The following is an 18,209-nucleotide window of genomic DNA, read 5'->3' as shown; positions in this document are numbered from 1 at the left end:
TATTGGTATTTTGTTATTGTGCAACACTAATTCAGGCAACTTGGATCCAATATGGATATAAACTACAAATTGACTGGTTGGCAGAGGTCTACAATCACAAATCATTTTGTCTAATTTTAAGTTTGAAAAATCCGTTATTAGTATCTTAAAAAAGAAGTTTAGATACAATGCATTCCTTTATTCTTTCTTTAATGTGCTACATGCACAAACCCAATAATCTAAGTGTGACCTAACTGGACCTGCAAATGTAACTTCTTGGCTCTATCAGCCTGTCCTCAGGTGCTGAAGAATTCATTTTCAGGAAAAAGGTGCCTGTGGTTTTTAAGGAGGCAACCTTCTTCCAGTCGCTGCCGTCATGCTGATACCTTTTCACCCCACGTGTACTTTTAGAGAGTTCGCGTGGCGTGACCCAGAGCTAACAGAGGTGATTCACATGCTGCAGCACCACTTCCCATCAGTGCAGGCCAATGCAGCTGCCTACCTGCAACACCTGTGCTTTGGTGATAATCGAGTCAAGAATGAGGTAGGTGTTCTACCACTAATCCCTTACACTCTTATTACAGTGAGTTATTTCAACTTCTTATGTTATTCAAATTTTTTTGTTAGTTTATTGGGCCAGATTTTGGAGATGTGCATATACTTTACCAAAAACTCTTAATATCTGGCAGATGAGAAGAGCAAAGCCAGCGACAGTCAAAGTGAAAACTGGCTTTTTAACTACAATTTTGTGGTATGACTATAGCAGTAACTTTGAGCTCTGAGTTAGCCTGTATAAATCATCCATCCATCCATCTGCTCTATGACAACTGAGATTGGTTGGAAACTATCCCAGTTGTCCTAAGGGGAGCGGCAGGGAACACCCTGGACAGGTTGCCAATCTGTTGCTGAGCTAACACGTGCAAACACGCAGCTATCCATGCTTATAATAACACTTAAGATCAATTTGGAATCACCAGTTAATGAAACCCCACTAACTGCATGTCTTTGGACTGTGGGAGGAACCTGCAATACCTGAAGAGAACTCACACAGACGAAAGGATATACACAAATCAGCCATTTTATTACTGGTGCACCTAGTTATTCCATGAATATTGAATGTTGTCTCTATGTCTGAAAAACTGCGAAATACAACTGCTGTAGTTTTTGTACAATCATCTCCTTCAGCTGTGATCTATCTTATATGTCACACTTTACTACTTTACTAGAAGGTAAAACCTATCAGCGTGGGTTATCTCATACGAGCTTGTGGATTATAGAGAGGTATTTTTTTAATGCGTGTTCCAAGAGGTTCACAATTACTTTTCTGAGCTAGTGTCCGCTTAACAAGCAGAACTGATGACTGGAGCTGTGAAAATGGAATTTAGGTCTGGAAGTGTGAGGCAGTCAGACAGTCAGACAAAAGAAATTATTTGTAACTAGGTGATGTATTATTTGGTCAGTTCAACTCGTCGAGCTGAAAAAGTTTAGAGCTACCAAAGAGTCACAAGAATGTGCACATAGTCACAATCACACTGCTCATGCACATCAGAAGCAAGTATATTTAAAGAAAAAACATCCACAGCTTACAGCAACAGTTAGAAAAATAAATAAATCCAAAGAGGCATCTGCTCTGGATTTGTCCTTTCAGACATTAGCATAATGATGATTTTGACATATAAAGACTAAGATAAGTTATGAAGACGGTATTTTTTAGATACTGTTTTTCTTGGATGCCGTATGACAGAAGAACTTGATTCATATTACAAAGCGAAAAGCAGGGAGCTTTTTTTCAGAGTACACATTGTTCTGTTCTCCAGAAGGAAATGTAAATCCAGTTTTCTTTTAGTCTACCATCTCCTGTGGTTAAGGCTTTTTCCATGGTCATATATTAGCATTTCTTTTCAAAATAATTTGTTTGGTATGAATAAATTCCCTGTGCGTAGATTCTCTTGTCACATGAATAAATGCATGATTTTTGTCCCCGTGTTTTACAGGGAAAGTTTTAAAAAATGTTGTTAGTGGTCAGAATCATTTCACATCTGAAAATCCTGACTCCAGGTGTGTCGACTGGGAGGAATCAAACACCTGGTGGACCTGCTAGACCACAAAGTCCTTGAAGTCCAGAGGAACTCCTGTGGCGCTCTGAGGAACCTCGTGTATGGCAAAACTATGGATGACAACAAGATCGCTGTTAGGAACGCCGGGGGTATCCCAGCACTGCTCCGTCTCCTTAGAAAGACTGTGGATGCGGAAGTGAGGGAGCTTGTGACAGGTTAGTGTGGAGAATGCAGAAACTCTAAGGGGAATTATATGCTTTAAAAAATCTGTCAGGGCATTCATCCACACACTTCTCTGTTAAACTTGAAAAGAATCCAAATTACACTTCATTCACACGCACAAATAGATTCCTCGAAGTTAGTCAGATCTTCACATCTGGGCCATTTCTGATCGGTGAATAATTTCGATTACTTGCTTTTTATTTTTAGCTCGCAGGCTAACTGATTCACTGACAAGTCATTTCAGCACTGGTATTATCCAGCATCAGACACAGCAACTTTACAGAATTTGATAAATGACTTGCTGGGCATTACAGGAGAGATCATTACAGTACAGTTGCAGTGGGGCTGTAACTTATGAATCCTGACATGGTCTCTGAAGAAGCTCGAGGTTGTTTAGTGCTGCGTGTCATGGTTAACTGTGGATTACTGCGCTTAAAGATGCTTTGAATAAGCTATTAAGCAGACGGCTTACCATAGTCTGTTCTGAAATTATGATTGTAGTAATAACTCAGGTGTAGAGGCTTTTCCTTAAGTTGCTGCTACTGCTGTCACTGCTGCTTATGACATATGCAACAAAATAAAACCACATTTCTGTGGGATTCATGCTTTTTCTTTTATTACTTAGGCTGCCGTTTTAGCTCCTTCTCTGTCAGAAAACAAGCGTTCCTGCCAGTGGGCTTGATAATCCTCTCTCTCTCCCTCTCTGCGTTGGCCTGTGTGCGACTCAGCTGCATTTGTGTGTTGTTTGAGGTCTGCAAATAAGGTATAAATCCGTGTTGTTTAGGATCAGGGTGGAGCACTACAAAAATAAGCAAGCCAAGACATTTGGCTCCCAGGTGGCAGAGTCAGCTGTTTGTGCTGGACTCCAAACCCCCGGTCTAACATGCGCTCAGGTTACAATCCAGCAGTCCCCCGAGGGTGAACAATACGAGCCTGAATATGAACCCTTTTGTATTGTCTGCGAGAAGATAATCTTCAGCTTCCTTTTCTAGTAGAGCGTTTGTTGACTCTGCTTAAAAAGGAGAAAATAATCATTCTCACATTGGAATCTACAGTCTCTAAATTGTCTTTCTTCACACTTGCATTTCAGATGATGCGCAGGCATTTCCAATTCGTCTCCTTTAGTGCGATCTCTGTTTAGGTTCTTTTCCTTTCCTTTCTTCCACAGAAAGCCTGATGTGGGTAATTGGTAGTGCAGACCCTAGGAACAAGAGTAATTTGAAAAGGTCAGCAGGGTTGCATCACCCTGGTTAATGGTGCGTTCCATCTGAAGTCTGAATATTCAATTGGAACAAATCAGACTTCCAACTCAGAAAGTCAGAGAAGCCCCATCAATTCTGATTTAACTATCCAAGATGGCAACAGTGCAGGTAATCTTCAGTAAAATTGTAAAACTTACAATCTGAAATATTACTATTGTGTATTTGTGACTCACTAAATGAGCCATACGCAAATGTGCTGCAGCTGTGTGTTTTTAAAGTGCAAAAAACCCAACCACTGTGCTGTGTTGCTAGTAATGCACGAATGGCTCCACCATGCTGAGGAGCAAAACAAATGCTGTTTTTCCTCAGTTTTCCAACTTTACTACTGCAGCGTCACTCCCAGCTCCAACATTCGACTTCAGAGTGAAATGGAAAGCAGCACAATTATAGCTGATGAGAAACGCCCACATAAAGAGCTTTCAGGTGGATGACAAAGACAGCCCACACCATAGCTTAAAGTGGAGAAGACAGACATTATTCACTCACCCACAGCTCCTTATGAGGCAGCTTTTGTGGGATATTTAGAATTTGAATTAGAACACCTTCTTTAGTGTCGTTGCCAGTGGAGTTCGATTATTTGAGCTTCTATTGTCATCTGTGCTTCATTAGAGCTAGCTATAAGAACAGGCCACTCTTGCTTCAGGTCATGGGTCATGCTGGGGGAGACTCACAACCTGATCTCATCCCTTTACCTGCCTCCTCTTCCAACAGCTGTTGTGGTTATTGCTCTGTTCTTAATCACTTCTTCAGATCCAAAGGACAAACACACTGCTCTGTTATTAGCACCAGTAGATGAAACACCTGAAACTGCCATTCATGCACATACACACAGTCGTGCATCATGACTCCAGTGGACTTTACATTAACTTGCTTCACTTTTACTGACTTTCTTTAACCTTAACCTTAAACAATATCTGCTACTAAGCATAACCTGAATCTAAACTTATCTAAACATGTCACTGTGTTGAAATGTAATGATTTATTGTATAAGGACTTCTTCCCCAAAAGGAATAAACGTCCCCATTATATGACAGATTTAGGCCCTTAAAACATGAGTAATACCTGGACAACAAATACACACACACACACACACACACACACACACACACGCTCTGTTATTGCCCTGTTCTGACGTTTTATCTTGGTTTTACTTCCAAAACTTTGCTCCACACTGATTGCAATCAACATGCCAAACACTGTTTTTGCATATTCTGGACTTTGAAATATTAAATGACTGTTTAAACAAGAGCTTTTTTTTTTTTAATTTAAAAAATAAATGTTTGGAAAAGATTACCTACTTCTAATGTACATACAGAGAAGCTGAATGGCATTAACCCACAAAGCTAGTTTTAGTTGCCAAGTCTTGGTGTGATTTGCTATGTTTGTGTTCTTGGAGAACAAAGAATAAGAAGATTAATAACCTTTTTTCAAGTGATAAATGATAAAGGTAATTTCATCTGAAAATATATCCATGACTTTCACTGCGTGCGGGGCGCAAAAATGAAAAATGCTCACTAACCTCAAAAGTACAAGCCGAGCTGATTTAGTCGATGCAGCATTAGAGATCAGACAGTACTGAAGCTTTTTTTTTTTAACTCCAAAAATTAAAAGGTTAATAAACTGAGCCGGTTTTTTTTGGATGATCAGCAGCTTTATACTAACTGAACTGAAAGACGACCCAGTTATTGCTTCGCCAGGCAAAGTCGATGACGTGTCGACCTGTAGTTGAAGACACAGAAATGGTCTCCGGGGAGAAGTGACACATTTGGGGAATCAATCAAGATCACTTTCATTCCGCCTGTCGAAAGTGTTTAGCCTCACTTGGAGTGAAAAATGAGTGATTAATGAAAGTCAGCTTTGTTGGGCAGCTAACAAAATATACAGAAGCATTTAAATCACACCAGAGAGTTTTTGGACTGAGTCACAGACATCCTGGTGGGTATTGAAGTCATTTTAATAATTATAACATGAGTTCAGCTGACTAAATTTTCCAAAGTCGTCATCCACACATATTTAGCAAATGCAGCATGACATAGGCTTGCAGGACTGCATTATGACAGAATGTAATCAAGTGCATTGGATTAAGTACTGCTAAAATGTCAGAAAGCTCTTTAATTTCCAAGATCACTGCTTGTAATATTTTCAGATTTTATTTAGGAGTCTCTCTGTCTCTCTCCTTGTGTCTCGTTTAGCCTTTCAGTGTCATGTGTCCAATAAATATGACAATGCTGACTGTTGCGACACACATTTTCTGCAGGATACAGGTGTCTCAGTAGTCAGGATGAGTCTGTTCTTTGTGTATTTCTGTGATAAAAATGGCAGAACTGAAGTTGGTAAAAACACCAAATTTGCACAAGTGGGTGACTTAGATTAACTACATGTAAAATTTGGCAAGTGGCTGCTGATGAGGGGAAGTGGTGCCAGACTTACTCTGAACTCTGCAGGCAACTGTCAGCCATATACACCCAATAATCATTGCAGTTCTGAGTCACTGTGCCAGTGCAATCCCTTGTGGCCATTTAGTTCTTTATCTGTGATCTTTAGACGTTTACTCTGTTTGTGTTAAAAACCCAGAATGCGTTACAGCTGAGCTACTTCAGGGCAAAAGATATGTCCATTTAACTTCCTTAGCTGTTCTAACCACCTTCAGATTATTTATTTATTATTTTGGTGTTTTTTTTCTCCATGCGTCTCCCTGTGTCCTCCTGCGCTCTCACAATTCACAACAATGTTTACCTTGGGTCAGCGTTTCAAAGGCAGGCCAAGGCACTGGAGAACAAGCCACTGAGTAGGGAACAAGGTTGACGTCGGTGCCTACAAGCATACATCTGTTCCGTCTGACTGTCAGGTGTAACTTATGGGTATTGCTGCTGGTGTTGCACCACTGACAGGGTTGTCAGTCACACCTCAGTGAATTCTCCTGTTGATTTCTCCTGACATGCTGCCTCCACAGGATCAGTCTAAAATCCAGCTGAGAACATTCTTCCTACAAATTGACATTCAGTGGCTGTTTAGGAACTTGCCAGAGGCAGAAAGAGTGAATTGTGGAGTCAGAAGAAGAAGCAGGGAGGTTGGTCAGTGGACATGAGTGTCTTATCACTGCATTATTGGTCCTATTACAAGGCAGTCTGTGCGTGTCCCGTGAGAAAGGTAAACACAGAACTGAATGTGCTGGTGGAAGGAGCAAAGGTCAGTTAGTGCAGAATTAAACTGAGTCCCACTGAGTCAAGTTGAGCAGAGTCTACTAGTCCGCCTGACACAAAGCACAAAATGCACAAAATGACTCTTACACACACACAGACACACACTGCTGCCAGGCTCCAGTAAGAAGCACGTGCTGCATGTTAACTTTATAAGTTGCGTATCACATGATTTTCAGTGCCTCCCTGTTATTTTAGCATAATAAAAGGAAAGTAATGAAAGTTCACTAAAGGACTTTAATGGGTTTGAAAGCACTTTGATTTAGTGTTAATAAGGATAATGGTAAGAGAAATTGTTAATTAAATGACTGGCAGTGGCAGAGACCTTGCCGTCTTGGCAGGCATATATCTGTCTGTAAAGCTTCTTGCCAGCAGTCTGCCTCAATCGGGCTCTTGGGCCATATTACAGAGTATTATCGTCTCCATTGCTTCAATCAGAGCAGGACGGAGAGGCAGCTTACTGAAAGAAGATAAACAGTGAGGTTGAGAGAAAAGTAGCCAGGAAGACCTGTCATTATTTGTTTTACCTCTCCCAGTAGTGTGTCCATGTATATTACGGAGTTCCATGTAATAGCTTCATTGGTCTGTTGATCATGTGATGTGTTCTGAATGCACAGACTGAGGTGAGCAAGTGGTAGAGCAACAACAGCAAATGGATTCATTAACATGAAGCATTAAGCACTCACACATGAACCACTAACACACATGCACACTGTACTTGAAGCATTGTTTTGGCTGCATTTTGAACATTACACATGTATTCAGCCCTGAGTGTTTACTGTAGAATTCAGCTTGTGTAACATTTGTCTCCTGCAGGGCTACCAATGCCCTACAGCAGTCGGGCTGTGTCTTAGTGTAAGCCTAGCAGCAAGAGTCACCTAATTAGAAGAACATGTTACATGCCGGCTAATCCATGACAGATGCAGTATCAGAAGCTGCCACGACTGTGCGTGATTATCAGTGGTTACCAAAAGTATGTTTGAATTGAGTGAAATGATGGCATAATTTCTAAAGACTTCTACATTATTTATATTTCAATTGAAATGACTGAGCTGATGCCATATGGATCCCCACCCCATCCTTCTTACTATATTTTTCATTTCAAACAAATAATCTTTGCCACAAGGATAGTCTGCAGAGATGAAAGTTGACTTGAATATCTGATGCCTTGATGTTCGAGCCGTGGTATAGTCATATCTTTACTCAGATTCTCGGTTTGCATGTTGTCGGACACGTCCGCACACACTGAACTAAAAGCCCCCCTCTAGGTTAACCTAAGTGCACATGACAGCTCAGCTGACTTAACAGAAGGTTTGCACGCCTGCTTCTCAATGCTTGTGTTTGCATGTGGCTATGTCCTCAGGGGTGCTGTGGAACCTGTCGTCGTGTGACGCCGTCAAGATGACAATCATCCGGGACGCCTTAACAACTCTGACTAACACTGTGATCATCCCTCACTCTGGATGGAGCAGCTCCACCTTCGATGACGAGCACAAGCTGAAGTTTCACTCCTCTCTGGTGCTGAGGAACACCACAGGCTGCCTGAGGTAAACCACCTGATGATCACACTTGGCACTAGCTCCCCACTGTGGACATCTGATGCTATTGCATGTAATGACTGATGAGCTCATAGCGTGCGTTTGAAGAAAATATGATAATAAAGTGACCCGCCTCAAATCTAAAAATAAAAAATTTGTAGATATGCTCGTAAATCACTTTTTATTTAGCGAACATTATCAGGATGATGTGCATTTTTTCATAAATATGGGTTTAATGATTAAACACGATTTAGTGAAATGGGTACATTTTTCTGTCTTGTTGACGTTTTAAAGCCGTCACCATTTCTTTGAATATCACAGTCAAAACTATTGGAAAACTCACAACCTCTCTCCTGGGGCTTCTTCCTTTGAGAACAGTGCAGTGTGTAGAGCACAGCTTCTAATTGGTGCCAGCTAGTTGAGGTGATTGTTTGTGTAACACTGCACTCAAACATGCATAGGTGTGGTCGTTGGGTCTATACTTACTCAGCAAAGTACTGTAATTTCTTTAGTCAGACCACACACATGCACACCTCTCATACATTATGGATGGTGTATGGGGATTGCAAAGCCCACATCACACATTCGAGTGGGAGACACACACACGCATGTGCACAGCTGTCATTTTGTGTGTTTGCATATGCTCATCTGTTTGTTGAGCAAAGCGTGTGTGTGTGTGTGTGTGTGTGTGTGTGTGTGTGTGTGTGTGTGTGTGTGTGTGTGTGTGTGTTTCAAAGGAACCTGAGTTCAGCTGGTGAGGAGGCCAGGAAACAGATGCGCACTTGTGAGGGCCTGATTGACTCACTGCTCTATGTCATCAAAGCCTGTGTAAACACCTCTGACTTCGACAGCAAGGTACGCACAAAGACACCCATCCACTGATGCACACACACACACACAAATACATTTAGCCAAGAGGGGAACATGCTGCCACATGATAAGAGGGAAGAATCCTACTCATCCTGATTGAATCATTTGTTTCCTTGTGCCTAAATGACCCTCAGCTGCCAGAAGCAACTGTTTCATGTGCTTTGTCATCCAAAGCACAACTCATATTTTCGCATTCTTATTGACCGGGCTGCAACAGTGGTTGCTCATATTACTAATGGCCATAGTTAGAACCACATAAGCTTAGGCTTCAGAATGCTTTAAATGTTCTGTTTCACACTATTTTTCAAGTCTTGGATCTCTTTGATGTCATAAAGAGCAGATGTACTTAATGGGAGACAGAGTCCTGGCTGTCTGTACTGTATGTGAGGGAAAGACAGTCAGAGAAAAGTTGGCTATAAGCGAGGGAGGCATGAAAGCAAGAGGAGGCAGAATGACTTGTTTCAGACAGAGGTGGAATTGAGGGGCCGCACCAAGGCCCAGTATAGATGAATAAGGGTTATGATGAGAGTTCAAGAATTAAAGATATAGAGCTGGAATGGCCATTATATATCCTTAACCTTTTTTATACAACTGGGTATTGCAAAAGCTCATTCATCTGTGAATTGTAAAGCCATAAAAAGTCAAGTGGACCATGTCTAATGTGAAGATCACCACTCTGGGAACTCGACCCTTAACCGTGTCAGTCATTCATGCTCATTTTCATTGTGTAAGGCAAACCCATTACAAAACTCAAACAGCGTGAAAATAAGTTTGTGTGCTCTGGTTGACGAATTTTGTCTGCCTTGCGTTCCAAATCTAATTGATATCATTGTATTACTGCAAATAGAAGGTGCATGTCCCACACACTGGCTGCAGATACTGTAGCATGCTGCACAGAGTTGTAGCCTTTGTCATGGTGATTAAAAGAGCATCTACTATAACTACCTGTTCCACTGCCTTTCTTCTTGTACCTGCCAGATTGTGGAGAATTGTATTTGCACCCTAAGGAACCTGTCATATCGTCTGGAGCTGGAGATGACAGCACCCAGACTGATAGAGGGGCAGGAAGTGGATGGCTTACTGGCCAGAGAATCTCCCAGTAAAGAGGTGGATTCCAGCTGTTGGGGCAGAAAGAAAAAGAAGAAGAAAAACAGCCTTCAGGAAGACACAGTGAGTGTGGGACTGTATCTTTAAAATAGCAAAATATTTCTATTATCATGTATGGTATACTGGAAAATGAGTGAAGACCACACAGAAAAGTTGCAATAATGTCATTATATACCACAGCCTGATAAACACTTATATTCTGATTCAGTGGGACGGTGTGGGGCCCATCCCTGGCTTCTCCAAGTCTCCCAAGGGTGCAGAAATGCTTTGGCATCCTTCGGTGGTTAAGCCTTACTTGACTCTGTTGGCTGAGAGTTCCAATCCTGCAACTCTGGAGGGAGCCGCCGGGTCTCTTCAGAACCTGTCAGCTGGCAACTGGAAGGTAAAGTACCTATATTCACTTTATATACACTCACTGATCACTTAACTTAACAGCTCAGCACGTCTGCATCGATCAAAGCTGTCACCAGTTTAATTCTGGAACTCACACGTGCTAAAACACACATCTTAAAACCAGACATTTTCCTGAGTAGGGTGTGGACCCTTCTCAAGTTTCACTGCTTTCTGTGTGCACAGTTTGCAGCATACATCCGTGCAGCAGTGCGAAAGGAGAAAGGACTGCCCATCCTGGTGGAGCTGCTTCGGATGGATAACGACAGGGTGGTGTGTTCAGTTGCCACTGCTCTGAGAAACATGGCATTGGATGTCAGGAACAAGGAGCTCATAGGTCAGGAGTCACACTGTCACACATTTTACACTATACACCATAATGACTCTGTCTGGATGAATAATATTAAACACAAATATAAAGCCGCCTTATTGTTTTTCCTGTCGGATTCAGCATATTTAACAGTCCAGCCTCTGCTCATGTTGTACCAATTAGGTAGAGGCTATGTTGTTAAAGCATTTAGCTTGGATACATGCCCTTACTCAGAATAAAACACCCACCTAAAGTGTGGATGTTACAAGCACATTATTTTCTGTTATTTAAGGAGGTACATAGATATTATATAGATGATCTTTAGGAAATTAGCTGAATAACGTGACTCTACACGACACTACTTATTAATATTTTAAACATTTTCCATCTAAGCTGGCTCTGTGATTTATACAGTGTGCAAACCGACAAATTGTTTAACAAATTGTTAAACAGTGGGGGTTTTTTTGTTAGTTCAGTTTGTTTTTTTTAATTAATGGCAACTACAGAACAAGGGCCTTTTGTGACAATTTTAACTATTGTTTTTTTTTTTTTTTAATCTCCCTCTAGCCTTTTGTTTTTCATGAAACATTCTCATTTAATGGAAAAAAACCAAGCTTTTATGTGCTCTCTGTGGAGTTAATGAGGAGTTACAGTTCCAACAAAGCAGGGGTGATGCCTGTAGCAGGAAGGGTGGGGGTTGGTTCTGATTTAAGGTGCCTTCAGTTTTGTGGTTGTGAGTTTATGCTGCAGGGGTTTTTTTCTTTTTCTTTTGGTTTTCTTACCACCAGGCTGCTGCTGTTTTACAGTAGGATGCACACACGCCAGTGTCCTTGCGTTGATGCAATGTCATTTAGGATAACTTTGTACAACACTGCAGGCTAAGCAAAATGAATGTCAGCCCGATTATAGAAGCTCCACGGTGTAGTTTAGGTCACAGTGGAAGACCTTTACATTATGTAACATAGAGGGGGGGAAAAAACCAAACTTGTATGAGTGGTACTCCCCTCCCTTCTCCGTGCATAAGCATCTGCCTACAAACATGCTGTACAGTAAGTGTGTCACAGTGTATTTCCTGCACGTCTCACCTCCCCTCCTCGCTCTTAGGGAAGTACGCGATGAGGGACCTGGTCAACCGTCTCCCTGGGGGGAACACCACCCTGCTGTCAGACGAGACCGTGGCAGCCATCTGTTGCACCCTGCACGAGGTCACCAGCAAAAACATGGAGAATGCAAAGGCTCTCGCTGACACGGGCGGCATCGAGAAGCTGGTCAACATAACCAAGGGCAGAGGAGACAGGTGCGCTACAGAAGCTCGTATTTGTCTGAGAGTTTGTTGTTTTTTTTCTCAGTGATACACACCCGACTGTAACTTGTGCACACGGTGAAAACCCCCCACCAGAGTCGTGGATGGGGATAAAAGGCTGTTTTGGGCACTGACCAGCTGGAGTTTTATACAAACACACACACACCTAAGTAACACTTTGATGCTTGGAGAAGGAGAAGTTTTAGCCACAGGGAAGGTGGCATTGTATGCATTGAGGTTTTATGTCCCTGTGGAATGATGGCACAGCAGCTATTTCTAGCCTGCTATATATTCAGTAATGTTCCAGGGTAAAACACACTGAGGACAAACTCTTTCCTCAAACATCATGTCCTGTAATATTTACAGTGTGTTTTTAAAGGAAGGCTAAAGGCATTCAGGAATACCCTAAAACATTTGGGCTTTTGACTGTTTCTCCAGGTACTCTATGAAGGTGGTTAAAGCAGCTGCTCAGGTGCTGAACACACTGTGGCAGTACAGAGATCTACGTGCCATCTATAAAAAGGTAATGACATTGAGTTTGGTCCTTTCTGGTGTCCGGTTTAATGTCTGTGAAAAATACACGGCATATCAAAAAGAATTATCTGATTTTTAAAGTGTTTTAATTCTGAAGCAGTTCACTGGTCATGACTGAAACATGTACAGGTAGAAAGAAGAGAGGGATCTGTGGCTTTCACATGGTTGCTGACAGGTAGTGTAACAATAGCCTGACATGCTTGCAAAAGTATGGGATGAGTTTGAGTATCGTATGTGCTTTAAAAAAATATCTATCCTTTTGAAATCAGATAGTTCTTTTTGATACATCCAGCATATTTATCCAGAGGATCAATGTTTTCCTCTCCCCACTACCCCAACAGGATGGATGGAATCAAAACCATTTCCTCACACCAGTGTCCACACTTGAGCGAGACCGGTTCAAGTCCCAGCCCACCCTCCCCACCAGCAACGTTCAGATGTCTCCAGTCAACCACCCTGGTACATTCAGTTCACTCCATTCCGTGCCCAGTCGAAATAGACACTGTCTGTGAGACCGGAAAACCTCTGGAATTTAATGTTACGAAACGTGTTTTCTTTTTTTCCTTGCAGCTGCCAGCGCCACGTCGTCTCCTGCACTGCTGGGCATCAGAGAGCATAGAGACACCATCAGAGATTATCAGAGAGCACAGTCAACTATGCAATTTTCTAATTACCAAGGAGACAACAGTATTCATAAAAAACAGTATACAGGTACACACCTGAAAGCCACTCGGGGTTACACTCCTTAAAAATTTAATTTGGCTCACACTCACCATCTGCACCAGACTGCGTGCTGTTACACACTTGCTGCTATTCGGGGCGTTATCTGTTTTATCTTTCGTAACGCTCCAAGCGGATTCTGTGGCCAGCCTCCTCTCGTTGCCAAGACGGTCCTCTCTTATCATTTCCACCAACCCCTGCCAGCCCCATCACAGTCAGTTGAATTCCGACCGCTTCAGGGCTGTTTTTGTGCTGCAGTTGGTCTGCACAGCACTAAAGTGGACCAACCAGCCAGGAGTGGACACTCCACAGTGGTGCCATTGTTAGCATCACCAGGTCACAGCTTGCAGACAGGGCCAGTGAGTGGGTACCCAGACATACTACAGTCAGACAAGAGCTCTCACCAGCCTACTCTGGTTGGTGAGAACAGGGGGGAGGCCAGAGTAAACAAAATGAGCCTGCAGCCTCAAAAATTCATCTATTACATAGGGAAGTGGAAATTGAGTTTCTGGATTCCACCCGTTGGATAAAGTGCCAGTGGAAATACCCATCCCATGGGCTGTATAAACAACAGAACAGCAGTGGCCAAGTCTATTATTTGGTGTTATTTCTCTCCAGCGTAGCGCGCCACTTCTTGATCCTCTACTATCAAAATACAGACATTTGCCCTTCAGGGATGTGCTGACTTTTTTCACTGATATGAAGTGTTTTGGCATCAAGTTCCACTAATCCATCTAAGGCAACACTCACTTTATTTATTTATTTTTTCCAGGGTCTGGAAAGCCGTCTCCGTATTACTACTCATCACCCACAACAGAGGAGCCCCGAAGAACACAGGTGAATGCAGTAATTCTGCACAAATGTCTGGTTACACTCCACAGCCTCCCCTTCTCATCTTGTCTCGTATGCCTGCTCTGATGTGGCTGTACAGAGGTAGAGGTTGTTTTGCTGTGTATATGCAGAGATTGTTTATTTCTCTGTTTGCCTGTTAGCTTTGTTTATTTGTGCAGACTATTTCTACTGTTATTTTTGTAGTGTTTGGGGTTTTTTTCAGTGTGATAGCGTAGTTTACAGTACATAATATTGCAAGGTACACAACAAATGATTAATTAATCAAACTAAAAAATAAAAAAATATGATACTAGCCTTAAGAATTCATATTTATCGTAGTGTTTGGTGATATAAGCTGGCACAAGGCACATGTCTGAGATCCCTCCGCTGCACTGTATAAGCACGACCAACCCTTCTAACCCGCTTGACTAATACAAAGAGACTGACACGTATTCCACCCCGGATGAATGACAATGCTGCGAATGACCCAGCACATCAGCTATTGTTTGAGTGAGATTGAATGTGACTGCTGGGATTGGGATGGTCTGGGTACGTCTCAGGCACTTGTCTCTGTTGGACACATCCATGTGTGCCCATTCAGATAACAGGCACAGAGAGGAGGCAGGAGGGAGGAGATGCTGCACAAAGACAGAGTTCTCTTATGTCCTTCATTGCTTCACATTTCTGGCTAAAGACGGTCATTATTCATTTCAGACATTTATAAATCCCATCCATTTTGTTGGATTTCTAACATTTACCTTGAAGCTGTTTTTGTTGCATTAGTGGCCAGAGACGTGCAGGCGAGAAGATAATTGATTAGCCTATTGTCTGAAAAATCTCCAGCCACACTAACGAGCGTTTGTCCTGAATCTGCTGAGATGTTTGTTTATGCCGTTTCATTTTGTTACCACCATACAGAAGATTGATTTGAGATATTTTTTGTGTTTTGACAGGACGAACAAGAGTTATGTGCTTAAAGGCATAGTTAAGTTTTTTTTATTAAATCTTATTTTCTCTCTTGCTGAGGTTTCTAGAAGAAAGTCTGCCCCTGAGCTGTTGTTTTGACAGTCGCTGTCCGCTTGATTAGGTGCACCTATAAAACTCCTTGTTAACACAAACGGCTAATCAGCCAATCACATGGCAACAACTCAGTGCATTTAAGCTTGTGGGCTTGTAGGTGAGGTCAAGATGAATCCGAATGGGGAAGGAAGGCGACGCAGCTAAGAACAGGAAACAGAGGCTGTAATTTGCACACGCTCACAAAAATTGGACAGCTGCTGGTGGTGTAATGGTGTTGGGGCATATTTTCTTTGTACCCTTTAGATCCCTTAGTACCAAAGGTCAGTGAGTGTATAAACAAATGGGGACAGAGCCTTTACTTTATTTTCAACACTCAAATATACATATTTTTTTGCCTCAAATAAAAGTAAAAACTCTTTAACAACATAGTTTACATAGACATTACAGTAAGTCAAGGAAAAGGATAAGTACACGTACCTACATATGTCTTGCGCTGACATTGTTGCGATCCTCTACTGAGGACATGAATCAGTGTAACACCAGTTTGCAGTTTTGTCTCCGGGCAGCGTCTTCTGATCCACTGTGCTCAACTTTTTGTTTAAATTGTCAGTTTACTCTTTAAAGCTGAGAAGCTAATGTTTAGAGGTGCTTGTAGGTGGATTTCTAATCATCTAGGTGGAGATTTGCAATTAAGATTTTCCCAAAATGTTACCGTGTAGTGTGGTTATATTTATAGTGAGGTGTAAGTGTTCCTGAAAGTATAAGCAGCAGTACAATATGAAGATAAATAAAGTTTGTTCACTGAAATTAAGCTACACGAGAACTATCATTAAAACTTAGAATGAAATCTGAATAATACTTTGAAATAAGTGCTGCACGGCCAAGGCTGCAAACATCAGTGAAAACTGCCTAATTAAGTAAAGGTTAAAGGATTTTTGAAAACGTGTGCGCAGAGAAATGACCTCCTGTAAATGTTGCATGTGAAATGATTGGACAGTTTAATAATAATTATGCATTACATTTCACAAAGCGTTGGGATGTAATTGGCTAAAGTGGAGCTAATTTAATTTACTTTACATGCTGGCAGGGGAAAGGGGACAGCAAAGGCTTAATTTTGCTACCTTTATTTTCTTTTGAGTTTAAGTTTGAATCTTTAACGTAACGACTGTTGTAAAACTCAAGTTTTCAGAACCGACTCTTGATACTTGCCTCTCGTTCCTTGCAGCCTCTGTATTATTCAGATGAGCCGAGCAGGAGAAACTACGATACATACAGAATGTACCTGCAGCACCCACACGGCTACGACGACTCGTATTTGGAGGAGGTCATCACTTACCCTCCCACCTTCAGCTCTCAGCCTCATGGACTGAAATCCACCTGTAACTACGTGGACTATTACGCTACCACACGGACGCCTTCGTTCAGGGCAGAGCAGTACCCCGGCTCTCCAGACTCCTGGGTATAGGTCTGGAGGTGCTACCGTTTCACCATCACTTCGGTTTGTAACTGGGGTGCGTCTTTACCCTGCAGCAGAGGCGAGGAACACACAGGAAATGACAAACTTACTTTTTTTCATGAACTTGGCTTCATACATGTTTGTTTTGTGGATGTGTGTGTATGGAGGAGAGTTCAACTGAGTGATAACAGATGGAAAGATGGGATGTGAGCCAAAGAAGGAAATCAAGGAATGTCTTTTTTTTTCTAATTATTTTTTATTTAGATGAGAAAGATGGAATCATGCTGTGAGTCTGTTGAGAGCAGATATTGGGACACTACAGTGAGGATACATGCGTCCTACTCTGTCTAGATGTTAGGTTAATTTTTCTTTTGAAACTCTTAGCTGTGATAGCATGGTGAAAGGTGTGAGTCATGTAAACGAAGGTCCGCGGTAAGAGTCGAGACTGGAGGAATATGTATGTGCCGAAGCCAAAATGGATCATGAACTCATATCTGTTTAAAAAATGAATCCAAAAAAAAACATAAAATAAAAAAATAATCAAATGAAAAATAGTTAACTAATGATGTTAGCTTGTACAGAGGGATCAAATTATATCTGTACTTAATGTTGAACCTGTGTAATGCCATGGAGTCTTGTACATTTTTCGTTTTATTGTAAATACAGAAAAAAAAACATGTTACCTGGTTTACACTCAACAGCACTGGTTGGAAAAAACAAAAAAACTAAAAGAAACTTGTGCCATGTTAGGTCTCTAAAGATATATAAATATACAAAGAAATATGTGGACAAAGATGGCATCATAACACAACAACGACAACGTAATAAAAGGTCAAGTTTTGTTTTTTAAACTGTGTGAGAGAGTTTCTTTGCATCTCCAGTTTACTGACATTTTGTCCACGTGTGCAAAGAGAGTGAATGAATAGATCAAACCCTTTCTGCTCTGGTTGTAATATCCTCTATCCTGCCTGGGAAGCATATTTTATGTATTTGCACAGACATGAGTAGTGAGCCTTAAACCACCTGTGTTTTATAAAAGCCGTGTGGCACCCTGGAGCACAGCAACCAACACTGATCGGTAGCGGACTCTGCGCTTACACCTCGACTGACAAACCGTGCTCTTGGGACGGAGAAAAAAAACCTTGTTTTAAAATGTTTTTCAAATATCGATGCTGAATATGAGCGACGTGTGGTGCAAATGTATTTAAGATGAAAGATTCCAGGATGATTTTCTGTCACGCTACAAACTCTGCAAAATGGTGACGAGGGTCAGGGATGATTTGTGACAGAAGGATAGCAGCAGTTATTCACTGTGTCAGGAAATTAAAATATGCTACTGTGGGCCATGTATCAATGTAAAATATAAGTAAAAACCTGACAATATTAGAGACATGTACTCCTTCCCATCCA

The 18,209-nt window shown here is 41.6% G+C and overlaps 1 protein-coding gene across 6 annotated transcripts in view; it reads left to right on the top strand.

Annotated features, from left to right (window-relative positions):
- Nucleotides 1–18,209, top strand: part of LOC147311666 (plakophilin-4-like) — a 96,430-nt gene extending 78,221 nt beyond the window's left edge. For 3 of the 6 annotated variants that reach the window (XM_086267660.1, XM_086267665.1, XM_086267661.1), the window contains exons 11-23: nucleotides 391–523; nucleotides 2,038–2,251; nucleotides 8,084–8,267; nucleotides 8,996–9,113; nucleotides 10,107–10,298; nucleotides 10,444–10,617; nucleotides 10,812–10,962; nucleotides 12,040–12,232; nucleotides 12,677–12,761; nucleotides 13,114–13,231; nucleotides 13,343–13,483; nucleotides 14,265–14,329; nucleotides 16,569–18,209. In XM_086267660.1, coding sequence (XP_086123786.1) covers nucleotides 391–523; nucleotides 2,038–2,251; nucleotides 8,084–8,267; nucleotides 8,996–9,113; nucleotides 10,107–10,298; nucleotides 10,444–10,617; nucleotides 10,812–10,962; nucleotides 12,040–12,232; nucleotides 12,677–12,761; nucleotides 13,114–13,231; nucleotides 13,343–13,483; nucleotides 14,265–14,329; nucleotides 16,569–16,808 — 2,008 coding nt within the window. In that variant the 3' untranslated portion in view covers nucleotides 16,809–18,209. The remainder of the gene's footprint in view (nucleotides 1–390; nucleotides 524–2,037; nucleotides 2,252–8,083; nucleotides 8,268–8,995; nucleotides 9,114–10,106; nucleotides 10,299–10,443; nucleotides 10,618–10,811; nucleotides 10,963–12,039; nucleotides 12,233–12,676; nucleotides 12,762–13,113; nucleotides 13,232–13,342; nucleotides 13,484–14,264; nucleotides 14,330–16,568) is intronic. The other 3 variants (XM_086267662.1, XM_086267663.1, XM_086267664.1) reach the window with 2 other exon arrangements.

This window comes from Aulonocara sp. 'chitande type north' Nkhata Bay, linkage group LG16 (genome assembly GCF_057382095.1).
Source record: "Aulonocara sp. 'chitande type north' Nkhata Bay isolate Kocher_YH1m ecotype deep benthic linkage group LG16, A_spYH_male_GT1.1, whole genome shotgun sequence".
NCBI lineage: Eukaryota > Metazoa > Chordata > Actinopteri > Cichliformes > Cichlidae > Aulonocara > Aulonocara sp. 'chitande type north' Nkhata Bay.
The sequence above is the reverse complement of the archived record's forward strand: the minus strand, read 5'-3'. Positions and strand labels throughout refer to the sequence as shown.